The sequence below is a fragment of the Sciurus carolinensis genome, chromosome X (assembly GCF_902686445.1).
Source record: "Sciurus carolinensis chromosome X, mSciCar1.2, whole genome shotgun sequence".
NCBI classification, from domain to species: domain Eukaryota; kingdom Metazoa; phylum Chordata; class Mammalia; order Rodentia; family Sciuridae; genus Sciurus; species Sciurus carolinensis.
The window spans coordinates 92,264,444-92,282,975 of record NC_062232.1 but is presented as its reverse complement, the minus strand read 5'-3'; the positions used below and the strand labels follow the sequence as shown (position 1 = coordinate 92,282,975).

The 18,532-nt window shown below is 37.1% G+C and overlaps 1 protein-coding gene across 10 annotated transcripts in view; it reads right to left on the bottom strand.

Annotated features, from left to right (window-relative positions):
- Pak3 (p21 (RAC1) activated kinase 3) overlaps window positions 1-18,532 on the bottom strand; it is a 255,810-nt gene that overhangs the window by 12,306 nt on the left and 224,972 nt on the right. For all 10 annotated transcript variants that reach the window (XM_047535566.1, XM_047535569.1, XM_047535571.1 and 7 more), the window contains 5 exons: window positions 18,155-18,203; window positions 17,817-17,929; window positions 16,402-16,519; window positions 14,866-14,965; window positions 14,164-14,360 (listed from right to left, as the gene is read on the bottom strand). In XM_047535566.1, coding sequence (XP_047391522.1) covers window positions 14,164-14,360; window positions 14,866-14,965; window positions 16,402-16,519; window positions 17,817-17,929; window positions 18,155-18,203 — 577 coding nt within the window. The remainder of the gene's footprint in view (window positions 1-14,163; window positions 14,361-14,865; window positions 14,966-16,401; window positions 16,520-17,816; window positions 17,930-18,154; window positions 18,204-18,532) is intronic.

The following is an 18,532-nucleotide window of genomic DNA, read 5'->3' as shown; positions in this document are numbered from 1 at the left end:
CAGGAAGAGAGACATTTAGAGCACTACAATTCAGTAAGATAAGAACTAATACAGGAATGGAGATAGTGCTAATACAAGAATTAAACTATTTATGCCAGAGATCAAAGGTAGCTTCACAGAGGAGGTTGGAATTTGAGCAGGGTCTTAAAGAATAAGTAGGAGTTTGCCTATAGGTACTGCCATCAGGGAGAGATATGCTTCCTCATGTGATCAGCTCTCTCACTTTGAGGAAGATATGCTCCTTCCTGAACTTGCTTGGGCAGCAAATTATCATTCCCTCTCACCTTTTCCCATCATGTACCTAATATTATTATTGAAAGTATTTCTATCAAGGTCATTTCCCAGACAAGTGTACATCAGCTAGTGAGGAGAGCTCTTCTCCTTTCCAGCAATCCCTACAGATGTCCATTAGAAAGAGTAAGGAAGGACTTAGGAATCTGGGGACTTTCAACCTCTAGCATCCACAAGAAGCATCTGAGGGCTTGTTAAAACATAGGCTCCTGGGTCACTCCCACCCTATTTCTGATTCAGTAAATGTGATCCAAGAATTTGCATCTCTAACAAGTGTCTGATGCTATTGGTTCCAGAACCATATTTTGAGAGGTTTAATCCACCCCAGTATTTAAATAATGGACTAAACTAGAGGTTCTCAGACTTTTCTGCATAATTAGAATCACCTAAGGAGCTTTATAAAAAAATCCTCATGCCCGATTCTCATTCCCAGACCAACTGTGTAAAAATCTGTGCAAGAGACACCCAGGCATCCATATTTTTAAGTTTTCCAGAGATTCCAATATCCAGCCAACATTGAGAACCACTGGCCAAGAACCTGCAGCTCAGCTAGGATTTGATAAATTAGAATCGCTGCATCATAAGTACACTAAATTTAACAGCCACAGCATTCCATAGGAGATTCTCTTGCATAACAATGTGTGAGACTTACAATGTCATTAGCTTCTACAGACTAAAATGAATGTTTGGATTGTTCTTCTTAGTACATGAAGATACCCCTATGTAAATACAAGTCCCTTCAAACACTTTCCTTTCCCCCACCTCTTACTCCTTTGTAATTTTCAATTCTTTCATTAATGAAGAGCAAATGCAGGTGGCAGTTCCTAGGGCTTTCATGCCAAAATAGGAGTCTTAACTAAAAGGAGATTGGATGCCCAAACAGCTTTTAGGAAAACAATGAATGGGCTAAAATCAATTGATGAACAGTTATAACAGATATATTAAGTTCAAGGTGTTTTAGTTCTTGGATGTTTAGTGCTTGAAGCACCTGTCCTCAAAAACCATTTTTGTTCCCTTATTAAAAGAGTACATTACATTTACTGCCTCCTAAAATTCTTATTTCGACTGGTTGCAACTCCGCGCAAATCACTGTTTTTTACCTACTTTTTTCTGCTCTAGAACCAAACCTAGTCCTAAACAAACAAATCTTTATTCTCCCTTTTTAAAGGTCTTTTCCACTCTCTCTAGGTCTATATGCACACCATACTATTTCTTTTTCTCACTTTTCTTTCATCATTCTTAACTAAATACATTCTATTCCATATAATCTTCGTCCTTACAAATACATGCACATCTTTGCTACCCAAGTTCTTCTCATCTCTCTTCAATCCATGCCTAATTCCTCAGGAAATGTATGCCTCTCTTTCCATTCCATTTACGAATCAAAAATGACCTTAATCATAGTTGTTAAGCCTCAGGAGTACTAATGATATAGAGCATCTATAGGGAGAAGAAAGCACTGTAATTTGAAGGAAAATGAGAATAAAGAGTCAGTACAACACTTCAAAGAACACATATGTCCTCTTGAGAACTTCTACAAAAAAATCTGGCTGTTGGTTTGTTGGAGGTTAGGGCTGATAATAGTACTGGTTGATTGCTTAAGAGCTGACTTATGTCCCGGTTGTCCAGTATTCATCTGATACTCCCTCATTCCCAATCTACACATACTCAACATTATATTATAAATATTTTTTCATGTTCAAAAAATTGCTCATTAATATCATTTTAAGGACTACATTTCGTGAACTGTTGTTGTTCATCATGTGGATGCACCATAACTACTGCTGTTCAACTGATTAAAAAATACATGTACTAAGAAAAAGGTTGAAACACGCCAACATGTTAACAATCATCCATGGTAGGATTATTGGTGACTTAATTTTTAAAATGCATTTTTCAGTTTTCCAAATTATCTACAGTGACATGACTGCTTTAATTAGTTTTAAAAAACCTCCAAAACATTACTGAAAAAATAAACTTAAAAAGCCATGGTGTCCAATTTACACAAAAATCCTCATCTATTTCATTTTGTCTTCTTAGGATTAAACCTGCTTTTCATCAAGTACTACCCTTTGAGGGAAACAAAAACCCAGACTATCCTTTTTCAACTATTGTTTTCCTTTTAATTGCAACAGTATTATTTCCAACTAATTTCCATCGCAAATATCCACACTTTCAGTTATATTATGGGTGAAAATGGCCTTTGTGGACTGGCCTGGGAACCTAATCACTATGTATAATGCTGCTTCTATGGAAAATGCACTCTGGGTTCCAAATAATTAACTTAAAAATGAACTTTTGGAACACAACCCCTGTGTAAGCTGGGGACTATCTTAGTAAAAAAGAAAATTGCTACCCACTGCCTTGCTAATGAGAGACAAATACAGTTGTAGCCAACACAACAATGACAGCAAAAAGGGTTTTGCCAGCAAAGTCAAGTCTTAGATGAAGAAAGATTGAAGAAGTCATATCTAGGCATGAGTGACTATATGTTGGCTTTATCTGAGTTTGTGAAATTTCAAAGAAAATAAGCTATTAGAAACTAGACTACAGATTTCTCAGAGTTGACCATTTCGAATTAAGAAGGCATAGAATCATCCTTGAGTTCTTCTTCCTCACCCAGTAAACTCTCCCACTCTTATTATAATCCACCTACCAGGTTCCATTAATGCAACCTTTACAGATGTCTAAATCCACTGCTCCCTATCCCCGTTATGTTTGTTTAAGTCCAGGCTTCTCTCAGACAGTTCTAATAGCCTTCTAATTGGTTTTTCTTACTCAACCCTTTTCATTCTTCAGTCCATTCTTAACAATCTTATCACAGATCTCATCACTTCTCTGCTTAAAATTTATTAGTGGTCCCCTATGATCTACAAATGTGGTTTTCACACTGTGCTGTCCAATATTCACCCTGAAGAGCAGTTCAGAGGGGAAAAAAAGGAGGGAAAGAGAAAGAGTAGAGTTTCTATTCTACGCTCCATCCTCCCATCCTTGTTTCAATCAAATAAATTTTGCTTTTCTCTATTTATTTATGCTTCCAAGCAGTTTCACTGGAACCAGGGGATCACTATAGTTGTTTGAAAACCACTGGACCATAAGACATAGTAAAGATTCCTTAGCCCAGCTTATAATGTCCTTCATGATTTGGTCACTTCCTACCTTTCCAGTTTTCACCTGTGCTTTCTTAACCTAGGGCCCTTCCCCCAACCCACCACATCTATACACACTCTCCAAAGCTCACATTCTATTCACTCCAATTTGTTCTTCATTCCCTGAATAGGAAATGCTCTTTCATAGCTGCCTAGAATGCTATCTTCATCTCCCTTAGGTACCTAGTAAACTGTCATTTTCCTTTCAAGCTCTAGTTCAATGATACCTCCTCTTTAAAGCCCTTGCCATCTCTCTCAGGCAGATACAGTGATCAACCACCTAGTTTTCTGAGAACTATCCTGGGCTTTAGTCTTGTGTTTCTCATTCCCAAGCAAACCAGGATATGTGGTCACTCTGAAGAAAAGACATTCCCTCTTTGAGACCCCATAAACTTTGTTCATTCATATGTATATTTTCACATCATATTATGAATACTTGTTTACAGGTCTGTCTTTCCTTCTGAACTGGGAGTCTCTGGAAGATATGAACTGTGTCATGATCCTCTTTGAATTTTGTAGCAGTTTGCTCAAAATAGGTGCTACATAAATGTTTCTGTTGCTGAATGAAAGGAGAGCCAAAAAGTATAAATTTAACTGATCTGGGAATATAACAGACTGATACAGAGTATAAAAGTTCAGAAGCTAAAGTAACCTATTAAAAATGTAGGATATAGAGACAATGAAATAAAACCCCTTTTCTGAGTTGATCAGTTCTGGCATGTGGTAACTTTTGACTAGCCATGGCTTAGTGTGGAAGATGGTCACAACATGTCTGGTGCAAACAAACCCCGAGAGCAAGAGGAAAGAAGTGCTTTCTGGGACTTGAAATATAAATTGAGAAACCTTGAGCAGAGAATGTGCTGTTGATTAATCTTTTAGATCATTAAGCAAAATCTGTTCTCTTTCTCCTGTGAGACTATATAGGCCCCATGATTTACTGACCTTTTGACAAATACAACAATTGGCAAAAAAAATGGTGGCTTTCTTATTTTTGATATACATATTACTTAGAAGTTTCTGATGTTCTAGAAGTCTGTATGATAACTCTAAATATCTTGGCAATAACAAACACTGCAGTATTCACTGACCCCATATGCAACTGAGTTTACCTAAGTACTAACAGAAAACTAGTTCATCCAGTTGAAGAAATAATTCAATTTACCTTATTGGCAATTTCCTCAGTTAAGAAAGTTCAAAGCAGTCATCATAGAAGTTACCACATTTCTCCAAAGAACTCTCAAAACAATCCATATGTACCTAATAAATTTTCATTAAGGCAGTTTTGCAACAGGACTAACCATTTAATTAAAAAGCTTTAGTTTGTGACTTCAGTTCATTATAACAGTTTATAAAGTTTAGGTTAAGACATCAGAAAACAAACCAGGGGACGTACGTGGAAGTGTATTAGCAACTACAAGAGACCTCAGCACCAATATTAAAGACTCACTTTAAAAGAGGATAGGGTGTGGCAAGCTGAATATTTGGAACTCCAAAAACATTTTCCCATGGAAATCATGTTATACATGGTGAGTTGGCTCCCAGACTGGTCCAGAAAAATCTATTGAATATACAATATAACTGAACCATAAATGCAAGGAGACTATTCATATATATCTTACTATCAGTATAAACTGACAAAATTTATTGAATGATTACTATTATTTCATAGAATCAACACAACAACCCCTGGGGACAGACTATTATCATTTCCCAGTCAACAGAGAAAGAAACAGTCCTGTGGGGTTAAGAAAAATAACTTGTCCCATGGCACACAACTAGTAATACAGGAATCACTATTTGAATCAAGGAAGTAGAAGTCTCACTGTTTCCAGTCTATGAGGTAGGAGTTCTCCAGCCAAGGCAGAAAAGGGTTCATCAAGAAATGAGGCAGCCAGGTGTGATGTAGCACATCTGTAATTCCAGTGGCTAGGGAGAGACTGAGGCAGGAGGACTGAGAGTTCAAATTCAGCCTAAGCAACTTAGTGAGACCATGTCTCAAAATAAAAAAAATAAAAAGGCTGGCGATGGGGCTCAGTGGTAAATCATCCCTGGGTTCAATCCCAGGTACCAAAAAAAAAAAAAAAAAAAAAAAAGAAAGAAAAAAAGAAAGAAAGAAAGAAAGGAAATGAGGCATGTTGTGCATGAACAAATGGTTTGCTTGATTCACCTCTTATCTACCAGTACAAAGGAAATGGTCCATCTGTAGTCAGTCATTCTTCACCTGCTTAGAAACGGGGATCAAGTTAGGGAGGTTGCATACTACATCTCTGTGTGTGTGTGTGTGTGTGTGTGTGTGTGTGTGTGTGTGTGTGTGAGAGAGAGAGAGAGAGAGAGAGAGAGAGAGAGAGAGAGAGAGAGATGAGGGTCTATATGCTTGTACTCTCGCTGTTGCCTGCAACCAACTGCTGTCTGGTTCCTTTCTCATGTTAGAATTTTCAACCAACTTTGAGTGTTTTATGAGCAAGATTTGGCAACGAGTGACTTGACACCTTCTGACTTAGTTTACTCATGACCTGGGATTTCAGAGGTTAAAGGCCAGAGTGTATTGCTACTTCTGATGTGTTTATGGATTTCATGAAAGGCCCTGACATTTCTTTTTTTGCTAAGTAGAGAGTAAATGGAGCCCTACCTGCGAAAAGAAAATCACCATATTGTAACAAACATTGTATTCCATACTTTGACTTTTCAACTTAATAGACCAGTGTGATGGCACTGTGGTCTAATTTAGCTTCCTACTTGTTTTGCATAGAAGCTCTTCTCTGTCTCCAAATTATGGGAGGAAGATTTTATTGTTGTTGTTCTTTGTTGTTTGATCCTTAAAATGAACTTATTATAGATCTATCCCATTATAGGTTGATAATAAAAGGTAATTAGGTAGTGCTGACTGATTAGGTGCTAGCCTAGCTTTAGAGTACTGTTTTTAAGCACAAAGGACTGGCCAATGCCATAAAATAAATACCAGATGACTCTGACAATGCATGTGTTCATTCTAATCTCTTGTTATGAAATGTGGAGCAGTTTACTTGTGTTCGTGAAGCAACCAATGGCAGCCCAAGTAGTACTCAAGCCTCAGAGAGTCAAGGGTTGAATGTTTTCTCTCATATATTGAAGCTAGAGAGAAAAAAAGGAATATAAAAGGGAATCTCATAAAAATAGAAGGGAGAACAATAGAGTAGAAGTAGGACCAAGGTGGAGAGAGGAGGGGAGGAAAAGGGGAAGAAGTGGGGAACAAAGTTGACCAAATTATGCTATGTGTATGTGTCAATATATCACAATGCATTCCAAATTTATATATGACTGTAATGCACTAATTTAAAAATAAATACATATATAAATACACAAAAGGAAAACAAATAGAGGAAAGGGACTGGGGGAAGGAGGAGGGAAGGGAGGAGGTGTAGTAGGAAAAGAAGGAAAGCAAAATGGTGCAGGAAGTAGAGGAAAGAAACTGAGAGAAGCAGAAAGAACAAAAGAAAGTAGGGCAAGAACAGGAGTCAAAGGGCGATGAAAGAGAAGGTGGCTGGTGGGAATGAAAAAGAAGAGAAATATAGATTAAAGCCTACAAAATCTAGGAGTTTAAGGGGACCTAGACCCCAGATTCCACTCTGTTACTGCTACACTTCTCTGGTTCTGAAATGGTAAGGACATGGAAATGCTAATTACCCTGATTTCATCAGTGCATGCTGTATACATATGTTGAAACATCACATTGTAGTCTCTTAATATGTACAAATCTTACAAGTTAATCAAAAAAATTCAAAACTAAAATTTAAAAATGAGGAAAGTGATCATGGAAGAATACACATTGTATTGAATATATCTTCCAAACCTCCAATTTATCTTCAACCCCCACCTAGTTTCTGGTTACAAGGTACCATTTAACATTTTATATTTTTTTCATGTTTCATTTCAGAATATTAGAGCAGGAAGGGACTAATTCCCTGATTCCTTGGGACTTTTCCAAATTACCATATTAGGATCAAAACAATCTAACTGTAATATGATCTATAAAACATGCATTATTGCTCATATAGACTGATTTCAACTTTTATTTTACAGGTAGTTCATCAGCTGAACAGCTCTGTATAACAAACACAATTCCTTGCATCACACCCCAGAGTGTAGACCACATGTCCCCATAATAGCTTTTATACTATAGTGCTCTTCCTTGGCTTCTCCCCAAGATTACTATCTATATGGGTTTGCTGAGTCCCACATGCAGCATACTTCACATCATGACCAAGTGTGTTTGCTTAGTAAGATGAGGGCTTTTTTTACCCTCCAGGATGTAGATTTAGTCTGGAGTTGATAAGACAGGTAGCCCTCAACTGCTCTCTGAAGATCATTTCTCTGAAAACACTCATAGAGACAACACTCATGAAACCTATAGCCCTTTTGGCAAAGTCAGGGAAAGTTGTGGCCTATGTATAACCAAAAGCCCATGGGATCAAAGTAGGGAACCTACAAGTTTCCCTTGTTTATGTAAGTAAATCTCATGTGATATCCCAATATAGAAAATGAATTAAAGAGAAACTATCCTAGTGGAACCAAAGACCCTACCAGGTGACCACTCTCTTGGCACTTCCAATAGCCCAAGGAACTTAATGCAACTATTGGGATTTGTGGAACCCAATGGTAATCCATAATGTAATCAATTTCTACTCATTTGAATCCATAAAGGAAGTGGAAATTCAACATGAAGCAAGTAATCTACACAAGTTTGTGGAGTTCCTGACTGACCAACTTGGGAATAGAGTTCAGTCTTCAAATCATATAATGTATAAAGTTGGTAGATACTATAAATCTCTTTGTCTAGTCCTCTCACATTCATTGGCCACTTCTAGGTGAATTTTCCCATCTCAGCTGGGGGGCAATTTTTTAACCCCCATCCCCCCCCAAAAAAAGAAAGCAAAAGGAAAGACTAGCTACAACAAAAAAATCAGCTTGATTCCTGGAATAAGGTCAAAACTCTTACTTTCCCAGCTACAGAATTAAGATTGCCTTAATAAATTAAACTTTCTCTGCTGAGAGGCTTACTAAGACATTTCAGAGTATCGTTTTACCAGAATGCAAAGGGTTTTCTTTTTTCCCTCTTTCCACATTTTTTATTGGTGCATTATAGTTGTGCACAGTGATGGGATCTGTTGTTACATATTTGCACATACACACAATATCAGAATGCAAAGGGTTGACACAATCAAGTTAGAAAATGATGACACAATCAGGTTAGAAAGGGTATAAATCAAAGTGATAACAAAGGTCAGAAATGATCTTAATTATCAAGAAAACTTTGATTTTCTTGGTGAAGTCATTTCTCATTGGCAAAAACACAGATTTCAAAAGCCATAGGTCAGAACATGTGACTAGAGATTTCAGTGGGCAAATAAATGCCTATCACCACAATATAGAATTTGTTTCTTTACAACAAACTCTGATTTGGAGGAACTTAATTACTTGGTTATAGGTATGGTATCTATTAGGGCAATAGGCATAGGCATCTCTGGATCATACCCAAACCATCCTGTAAGGACTCTGGAATGATAAGCAGAGAGGAATACCAGTCTTGGCTATTGCTTGGTCCCTGGTCACCACATTTTCAAACTTTTTTTCATCTTTGCCTGGTCAGAATTTCTTGGATTTTAGTTTGCTGTGGAATCAGTTCCTCCTTTGGCTGTCTTCTGGATCATAACTCACCAGTTTAAGCTGTCTGCTTCAAAATTATAATCTAAATGAGACTTGCAGCTTTCCTATGGCTAAGTCCCATTTTCCTAAGCTGAATTCTTGACAACCAATGATTCTTAAGAGCTGTCTATCTTTTGACAGGTAATATTTTTTTCTGATTAAAAAGAAGTCCTGTTACTGTTCTATAGTTATTTTAGTTGTAGTTATCCCAACTAGCCCTTCCTTTTAGGCATAGGTTTGCCCTCAAAGTAGAAGTATCAACAACCCATCAATAAACCTGGCTGTTCCATAGTGGCTTACGGAAAAAGAAGGGAATGCTCCCAGCTCTTCCTGAAATACATTCAAAACAATATTGACTGAGTGCTAGCAAAGTATGCTTGCTTCTCTGGTGCTCAGGAAGTTTATGTCTGACTTTAATTCCAAATGAGCACACGCCATCAAACCCAGACATTCCAATCCACAGCACAGGTTCCAGTGGTTAGAGAAAAGTAGATGCAGTTTGGCCCTTAGTTGCTGTTTTTCAGTGGCTAGTGATTCTTTTAGTCTGCTTAACTCTCTTTCCTAGACATTCAAGCTAACTAGGACTTCCCTGATCCTATAATAAAAAAGGACAACTAATATTTGTGTAGTGCTTTAAGTGTGGGGAAAGGAAGAGTGTAGGAAGCCTCTTAGTGTAGATAACACATCTGGATTTAGATTTTTACCCTCCTCTTTCCCTGGACATACAGGTAATGAAATCTTAATGATGAACAGTTAGACCGATGGCTATATTATGCATTGATATGTGCTAGGTACTATGTTAGTTGCTAGCACATTTTAATGATGAACTTCATTTTTAGGAAAAGCAAAATTGAAAAAGGAAGTGGCATATCATGGAGATATTTCTTCTTTGATAGTGTTACTGGACTGGAAGCATCTGAGAATGACAGAGAACAGAACATGATTTCAAGTAGGCTTTTTGACAATAATGCTCATAATTTTCTATTGCTTATAATTTTTTATATAAAATGGAAAATATGAGCAGAATGATAGTGTGTTCTTTTTTGGTTGAACCATGCTCAAAGAGGCACAATAAAGAATTGTTTCTGAGTGTGGACAGTGTTAAGAGGGCTTGCTGCTGGACTTTGTATCTGGCCTAGTCCTGGTTACCATTTTTCCTTGGGGGTGGGAATCTGGTGTCATTGGTTTTGAAAGTTTCACAGATCATTCCAATGTACAACCAAAGAGGAGAACCATTGATTTAGGATCTCTGTTGCATATACTACACACTGAGAGTTTTAGCATCAATACCCATAACTATCTTCCAGTGATCCAGGTGCTCAGGAAGTTTATGTATCCAGGGTTTGATACAGCTCCATAATGCTTAATACAAGTGCATTAAATACTTAAAGTTCATTTCAACTTCGACAAAGGTTTGGAAAATTATACATAAAAAAGGGTTCCAGGGTTTACTATGAACTTCAATTAGATACCACTAAGATATTTCACAAATACCATATTCCATCAAATCCCGTTGATATGTGTGAATGCAAAGTTAATAAAGAGGCACTCTTTTTGTGCTGAGAAACAACAAACCAACAATTTGTTTCACAGAAATGATTGTGCCTCCCTATTTAGAAATGGGTCATTATAATCACAGGTCTTAAAAATATGTCCTCAATGAACAAAAGGTTGAGATCAGTAGAACACCAACATTTGATTTGCACATCCACAGGGTGAGTTCGATTTTTAATCCCAGTCACTTTGGCAAACAGAAGGAACAAGGCACTTTATTATTGGAGGCTACATTAAAAATGTCCATGGGTCACAGAACAACATGTCCAATGCCAATTGTGTAGAGTGCAAAGACTGCAGGCAGTGGGGAACGGTAAGAAGCTTGTCTCCTCTCTGTCTCTGGAAGGGTACCAACCTCATAACATCAGTACAGTTAATAACTCTCTGACCTTTAAAAGGCATTTTATGAGCAAATTAGGTCAATTAGCATGGAGCAATTTACATTTACAAAACCCCAACCACTTTGTAACTAAGGTAAAAAAGTAGCAAAATCCTTGCATTAAATATATGTTAACAGGCAATGTTCATACAGGGTTTGAGTTTGCTGAATTAAAACTGACAAAAGACACAAAGAAAGTCACAGTGAAATGTAAGCAGCTTTGAAATGTAAAGCCCAAAACTTCACCTTGAACCTGTCCTATTCAGTATTCCTGTTCATGAGAATTATACTGAACTGTACAGAACCCTCCATTCCTTAAGGGGATGGAGTGTGGCCAGTGTGGAGGGAAAGTCCTTGGGAGGACAGTGGAGAGTGCCCACTCTCCCTTCATGAGTGGGCAAAAAGCACCCTGTGCAGCATCATTTTTCTCTTTTTCCTCTTTCGTTTGTATTCATATGTGAATACAAACATACCTATTTATACACATACCTATTTACACACACACATATCTATTTACAATAAGCTAGACACTATACCAGATGATTTATACATAGTATTCATTTAGATTTAGTTTTCATGTCCCAGCTCAGTGGGACAGATATTGTCCCTATTTTACAGAAAGGAAACAGATTTAGAAGGGCTTTAAGGGACTTGCAGAAGGTCACAGCAAGTACCAGGACACACCCAACTCCTTCTGTCTACTGAATCATTTATTTTTCACAAGCAAGTGCCACTCTCCACTCTACCACTCTTCTTCCTTTCACTTATTTCTCTTCCTTCTCTCCACCTCAAAGCCTAAAATCAGTGAAGAGGTGAGAGTACTAGAAGGATTTTAAAGGGAAAAAAAAGACTAATATAACATTCTTTAATACATCTCTTAAAACTCTGAATGATTTTCTGTTTTACCACACATGGCCTGGTCACCAGGATCCAAGAAAGTGTAGGCTCCCTATGGGCTTATGTTATATCTTTTGCTTTCCAATCTCACCCTGGTTTCAATGACTACATTTTCTCAAATCCCAAATAAGGGCATTTAGCCTGAAACATTATGTGTTTTTAAGAGATCATGAGGATAGCATATTTGAAATTAAAACTTAAAAAGTACTCCTGGTGTCTAGGAGAGATAGGCTCAGAATAGGGCTGACTCAGTATGGACATGTTGATTAATTAATTGGAGGCTGATCACACAGGACAGTAATGAACAATGTTAAAGTAAATTCTTATCAGTGGAATTCAACAGGGTGGTCTTTCTGACAGGTCTTTTTGTCATAGTCTTAATGTAGGCTTTCCTGAACCTTGTGGTTTGTTAATCTGCAAGTACTTGTTTAGATATAAAGCTGTAGATTCTAAGAGACAAGCTGTTAATTATGAGTTCTAATCTCAGGCTAGAAGATGCCTATAAAGATTAAAACTTGTTTCCTTTTTTCTAACAATTAGCAGCCTAGCTGAAGAGCGATCAATTATAATTGAGGAACTGAAGAAGGTAATAAATGCATTACTGAGATCAGTTGCTTTACAGAACCATCTATTTAATCCTTAAATTCTGCAGGTTGTAAATTACTCATTAGAAGGCAGAAAGCAAAATAGCCATAATCTGTTTAGTGCCTCCAAACTCCAAAGACTTAGAGGAGGAAATCCATGGAAACAACAGGCCCGATGTGTTCTTTCAGTGCTCTTTCTTAATGGGCAAAGGTAGTTAAACAATAAGGAAAAGCCCAAGTAATTATCCTGATGCGATGGTCCATAGGTCAGGGGTGGACTTGATTAAATTCATGGAGGGCTGACCCACAAACGGTGGGAAAATGCCCCTTCTTTTCCACTCAGCCCTGCAGGCAGCTAATCAATGTGCACATCTCACTTCCAGACTGTTTCATGAGACCAGAGAAATAGCCTACAGCATTCATTAGGGCATTCACTCATATCTGTTGTTTTCCAATCAGTGCAGGGACTACGACAAGAGGCCAAGTACCAGAGAGGAATTAGAAGGGGGCCAGGAGAAGCCTATCCTCCTCTCTACACATAGGAAATATAGCTCCCAATTACAAAATAGTCAACTGTGAAAACAACTACACAATTAGTTTGTAGGTTTCTTCACGTGTATAGAAAGCCATATATAATCGGTTTGAATGTGGGTTTTATAAGCTTAATGTGAGCACACCTAACTATTTACTAAGGGCAATGATTTTTTTAATACCAAGAATGAAATTCAGTTTTAGACTCTTAGTGGTAATGACATAGATGAGATGCATGAGTTTTGAGAGTAGATTTCAAATCTGGGTAATTTACTTTTTTCAATGATATAATGACCTTTATATACATAAAACAGCTTCTGGCTCCTGTTGGACTATATACAATAAAATAGCTATTGGTTTGTTTCTATACTGAGCAAACATTTCTTTTATACTTCTTTACCTTTTTCCTTCATGATCAACAGCACCATTCTGAATAAAGATGGTAGAATTAAGCTATGAAATAGAACTTCTTTCTTTGCAGAGGTAAGTGGGTCACATGAAAATCAAATCTCCATTTTTGCAGTAGCAGACTGAATTACCCAACCCAAACTATTTCCATTCATTTTCTACTTGACAGTCTTCTAATGAAGTTTGCAATTTCACCAGACTGGTGCTACGTCTATCTCTGTGTTTCATTCTGCTACCCACCAAATTGTTGTTGCTCAATAGATTATTAATGATAATGAAGGTATATCCAGTTTAAAATTATAGCTCTTTTGGAAATATATTTACTTTGTTAAAGTAATTGTAAAGCAAATGTTTCCTAGATAGATCATTTAACCATGTCATGTGATTAAAATCTTTTCTTCCCACATCTTCTCTTCCTTCCATTTCTACCGTTCTGGAAGCTATACTAAAGAATTTTAAACACCCTTTTCATTAGACATACTGACTTCAAAGCACTTCAGGAAACCATTGAGGCATTGTAAGAAAAACTTTACAAAGCTCACAGTAATTTTAAAATTATAACCTATTGCTTCTGTTTTACTTGTCCCAGGAAAGAGCCCATTCTGGTCACTTTTGGTGGAAATCAGAAATGATATTTGGCTTTTCCCCTTTCCTGGGGATGAACTATTGGAGTCCTCCTCTCACTTACCCTGAGTGGATTTTCATTAAGGTAAGGGGGTTCACCTTCCACCATTTCAATTGCCATAATTCCCAGAGACCAGATATCAACTTTTGGACCATAAGCTTTTCGAGTCACCACCTCAGGTGCCATCCAATAGGGGGTTCCCACCATGGTGCTTCGTTTACTTTGCTCAGGAGTGATCTGGGCACAGAACCCAAAATCAGCTGTAGAGAAGAAAAATCAATTAAAATAAGCCCAACTGTTTCATTCTACAATAGGATGCTTTCAGATTTGGCTGAACCTTCCTTTGGGAGACACTGAGCTTCCATAGTTGCCTAGCTCACAGTCTTTTGTTACTTGATTTCTCAGCTGGTCCTTATTTTAATGGGGTCTGAAATAATTATGTGATGTTATTTTTACTAGAGTTCAATGTATTTCTCTGCCCATTATTGTTTCCTGCAAGTTACAGTATTCTTTACTTTTCTAATTAGGTATTTTCCATCTGATCATAATAAAAACATTAGAAATTCTGAAATATTAAGTACAAAAATTCTGGACACAATCTACAGGAATACAATGTAAAACAAATTATTTAATTCAAATTGGGTTCTAAATGCTTGCAAATAAATCATTTCAGCAGCCATTATCTCCTATCTTCTCAAGATAGGTAGTAAAAGAGCAGAAATTCCCTGGTATTTTCTCAAACACAATGTGAATCAAAATACCTACTCAATTTAACAGAGCCATCCATCCCGAGGAGAATATTGTCACTCTTTATGTCTCTATGGATCACTTGGTTTGAGTGCAAGAAATCCAAAGCTTGGAGGCACTATTGAACCAGAAAAAGAGTTCCAATTATATCACAAAGAATTTTTTTAATTCTAAGTCTCATTTCTAGACAAATTATTGGGCAAGGATATAATTTTATGTTGTCAAATGAAATAGATTACTGAATGCCTTAACACCACTTCAAAACCACATTATCACTTAAATCAGTGATGTTATTTAGCATTTTGAGTTTGTTGGCTCCCATGTCAGACTAGGCCATGAAGAGTAAGTATATGACAAGTTGTACTAATCATGAATACAGCAAAGCTAACCCATTAATATAATTATCCTTTGGCCAAGTCATCTGCAGGGTATAGATTCAGCTTTGTCTTATAAAGATGTAGTAAGCCTCTCCGTGTTCATGATTTGATTTGATTGAGTAGGTCTGGAGTGGGACCCAGGAATCTGCATTTAAAACATCAGATGTGCTCTAAGTGATATCTAAGCTACATCTGATGGAAAGCCAAGTTTGGGAAGGTCTCCTATACTATAAAATAAGTATAGGTACTTGTTTGTAAATGCTTTTGTACTATAATGCCAAAAGATGGAAACCACAGGCTCAGGATTTAAATGACTATAAGTTTGATTTATTGCATGAATAGAAAACATATGCATTGGGTGGATCTGTGTCTGAGGTGGAGGAAATGAGAATGAGAGGAGAAAAAAGAAGGTGGAAATTTAAGCAAACAATTTAACATACAAAATGCAAAGATTAGCTGATATCATTTAGTTTTGTTTTCCTATCATTGGTTTTCATGTTTTAGTGAATCACCGCTCCTATTTTGTTTTGGGTAAACTTCACCACAATGAATGAGACAGATGACAAGGCCCAACATGAGACTCCAATATAAAGTGTGTGTTTTTAAAAATACTGAACAAAATAAATGTAGTAAAGATCCTTTATTTAGCTTGGAACTAGGAATATGACACCATTATTGGAAAAGAGACAGATGCTCAGGCCCACTGGAAGGCTATGTGGGATATCCACATTGTACTGTGAAAGCAACTGCTTTCTGGGCTGAAGGAGAACCTTGTTTAATTTGCCTTCTGGAAAATGATGGGAATATCATATTTTACATGGCTCACATTGCACATGTAGGAAAAATTAAATACTGTGTCAAAATTCCCCAAAATCAGAAAGAAGTTCCATGTAAACATCACCATTTTGCATATTCACTGACACTATAGCATGTGGGCTTAGATATAGCATCTCACGGATTGCACAATGGAACAGAAAAGCAACTAAAATAAACAAGGGACTGGGGAGAGTGGTGCAAATAAATGCTATTAGGTTAAGATTCAAATTGAAGTTGGGTTCTTCAGTTGTTTTTTCAGTAGAAAACTTGTGCTATTGTTACTTTGAGTTATGAACATTCTGAACAAGCAGAAATACTAATTTTGGCATACTCATCAGTAAGAAACGTTCTATTTTCTTACCTCTCTGCAAACAGCTGCTATCTGTCCTTCATCCATACAGGTCTCTGTGACCACATCAGTCAAAGAGCCACCAGCCAAGTATTCCATGACTACCCATAATTCATCACCCACTAAGTAGCTATAACAAGAAAAGAAAAAGACTTTGACTTGGGACTAAGGAAGGGGAGACACTAATACTCCTAGATCCCAATTCTGGGGGAAGTCAGTTATACGTGAGGTCATGTCCATTATCTTTAGTTATTGAAGAACAAGAAGGGATCAAATATGGGCATAGAGGTCACCAGATCCCTACAATACAGGCAAAGAACATGAAGTTATTCAAATAACCTAGGGTCACGTTTAGACACTTTAGTAGTATCATTGGGTCTCTGGTTCCCTGCTCAGCAAGAGGGAGGATTTATAAAGAATGGAATGACCTACAATGTGCCCTAAGGCCCACATCACTGAACAAGACCTCTGTTCAGTGTAATTAAACTACAGTGCCCATAAGATGCACTGGGGGGTTCTGTTAAAAATGAAAATTTACTGGCTCCATTTCATTAGTTATGGAGAGCAGCCCAGAAATCTGCATTTTTACAAGTGCAAATGCAATTTGTACAAAATTACAAATGCAGAGGGACTCCAGGTCCCTCTGCTGCAGGTGAGCCCCCAAGGATGCTTTATGAAACACTGATCAAGACTCTAAATTTCCATCCTCCTTTTTTTCTCCTTCTATATCATTGATCTACCTGGTCTAAAACACAGACAGCACGATCTTAAGCTCATGGAGGTTGAAGAGCTAGCCTTTTTACTTTTTTATCCCCTCAGAACATCACAGTGGTGCTAAACAAACACTTATTGAAACTGAAAGAGACAGATGTGAACCACAAGTGAGGAGTTAGTGCTGTCTTTAAATGCCTGTTTATAACACATGGTTAATACTACTGATGAAAGAGACATTAATTACCTAGTTTAAGAAAAAGGTTTAAGATTAAAGTCTCAATTCCCTAGACCTCACTGTCAGTTCCTCACAAAACACCCATTAAAGCAGGGCCATTGTAGTCAGCCTTTCTTCACTTAGCCTCCCAGAGATCTTACCAACTCCAAACAAACACTTAAAGAAATGCTTAAAGCACTACTGCTCTCTCCTGTAGCAACTGTCAATTTCCTGCCAATGTGGAGCCACAATCCGCAAGCAGAAATTACACAACTGTTTATGTTTAGAACCAAACCCATAAAACCTTTCTTCGTGTTTGATGGGTGGCCAAGGATAAGTGGGTGCAAGTTTATCCATGGATCTCATACTCTGCTACTTTGTAGCATTTGAGAAATATTTGTAAAATGACTGTTAAATTGATAAAACCCCAATAACATAATTTACCAAGAAAATGGCATCCCAGAAGAGCAACAGGTACATAATGAGAGAAAACACTTACCTATCTAAATAATTAACAATATTGGGATTCTTATTTTCCCTCATGACCAGAATTTCATTAATAATTAATTCTTTTTTGGGTTGCTGTTGGAGGTTCATCTGCTTTATGGCCACCTGAATGATGATTAAAATATGAGAATGAATTACAATTGTCATAATAAACATAAATATCAATATTTGGGGGATATAGAATGAGGTATACAAATTATTGACAAAGCTCTTTCTCTGTACCACAAACTCATGAGTAAATAATCTACATTTTTTTCCACAAAGAGATGTCATTAACAAGGAATAAATATGAATAAAGGAAAATAATCAGGATTGGATGTTAGCACTAACCTCTTGTCCTGTTGCAATGTCAAGTGCTGTATAAACAGTACCTGATGCCCTGTGAAGGTGAAAATTATCAAATGAATAAGCAATAAAGGTGTTACCAATGTATTTCACTTGCAACAAAATACTGGTTATTTGCAGGAGAGGAAAATTAGCAAAGTTAAGATTAAGGGATGAAGTAAAGCAAGAGCACATTTTAAAAAATAATCATTGTGGTAAGGACACAGCATAAGACCTACCCTTTTAACAAATTTTTAAGTGCACAATATTGGAACAACCTCTTTATATAGTAATTACACCTGAGTCATTCACTGTCTATCCCTTGTGGTGGGTTAAGAACTCCAGTCAGATTTTGGCCCAAGTTTCTGGGTTGTGCACTATGCC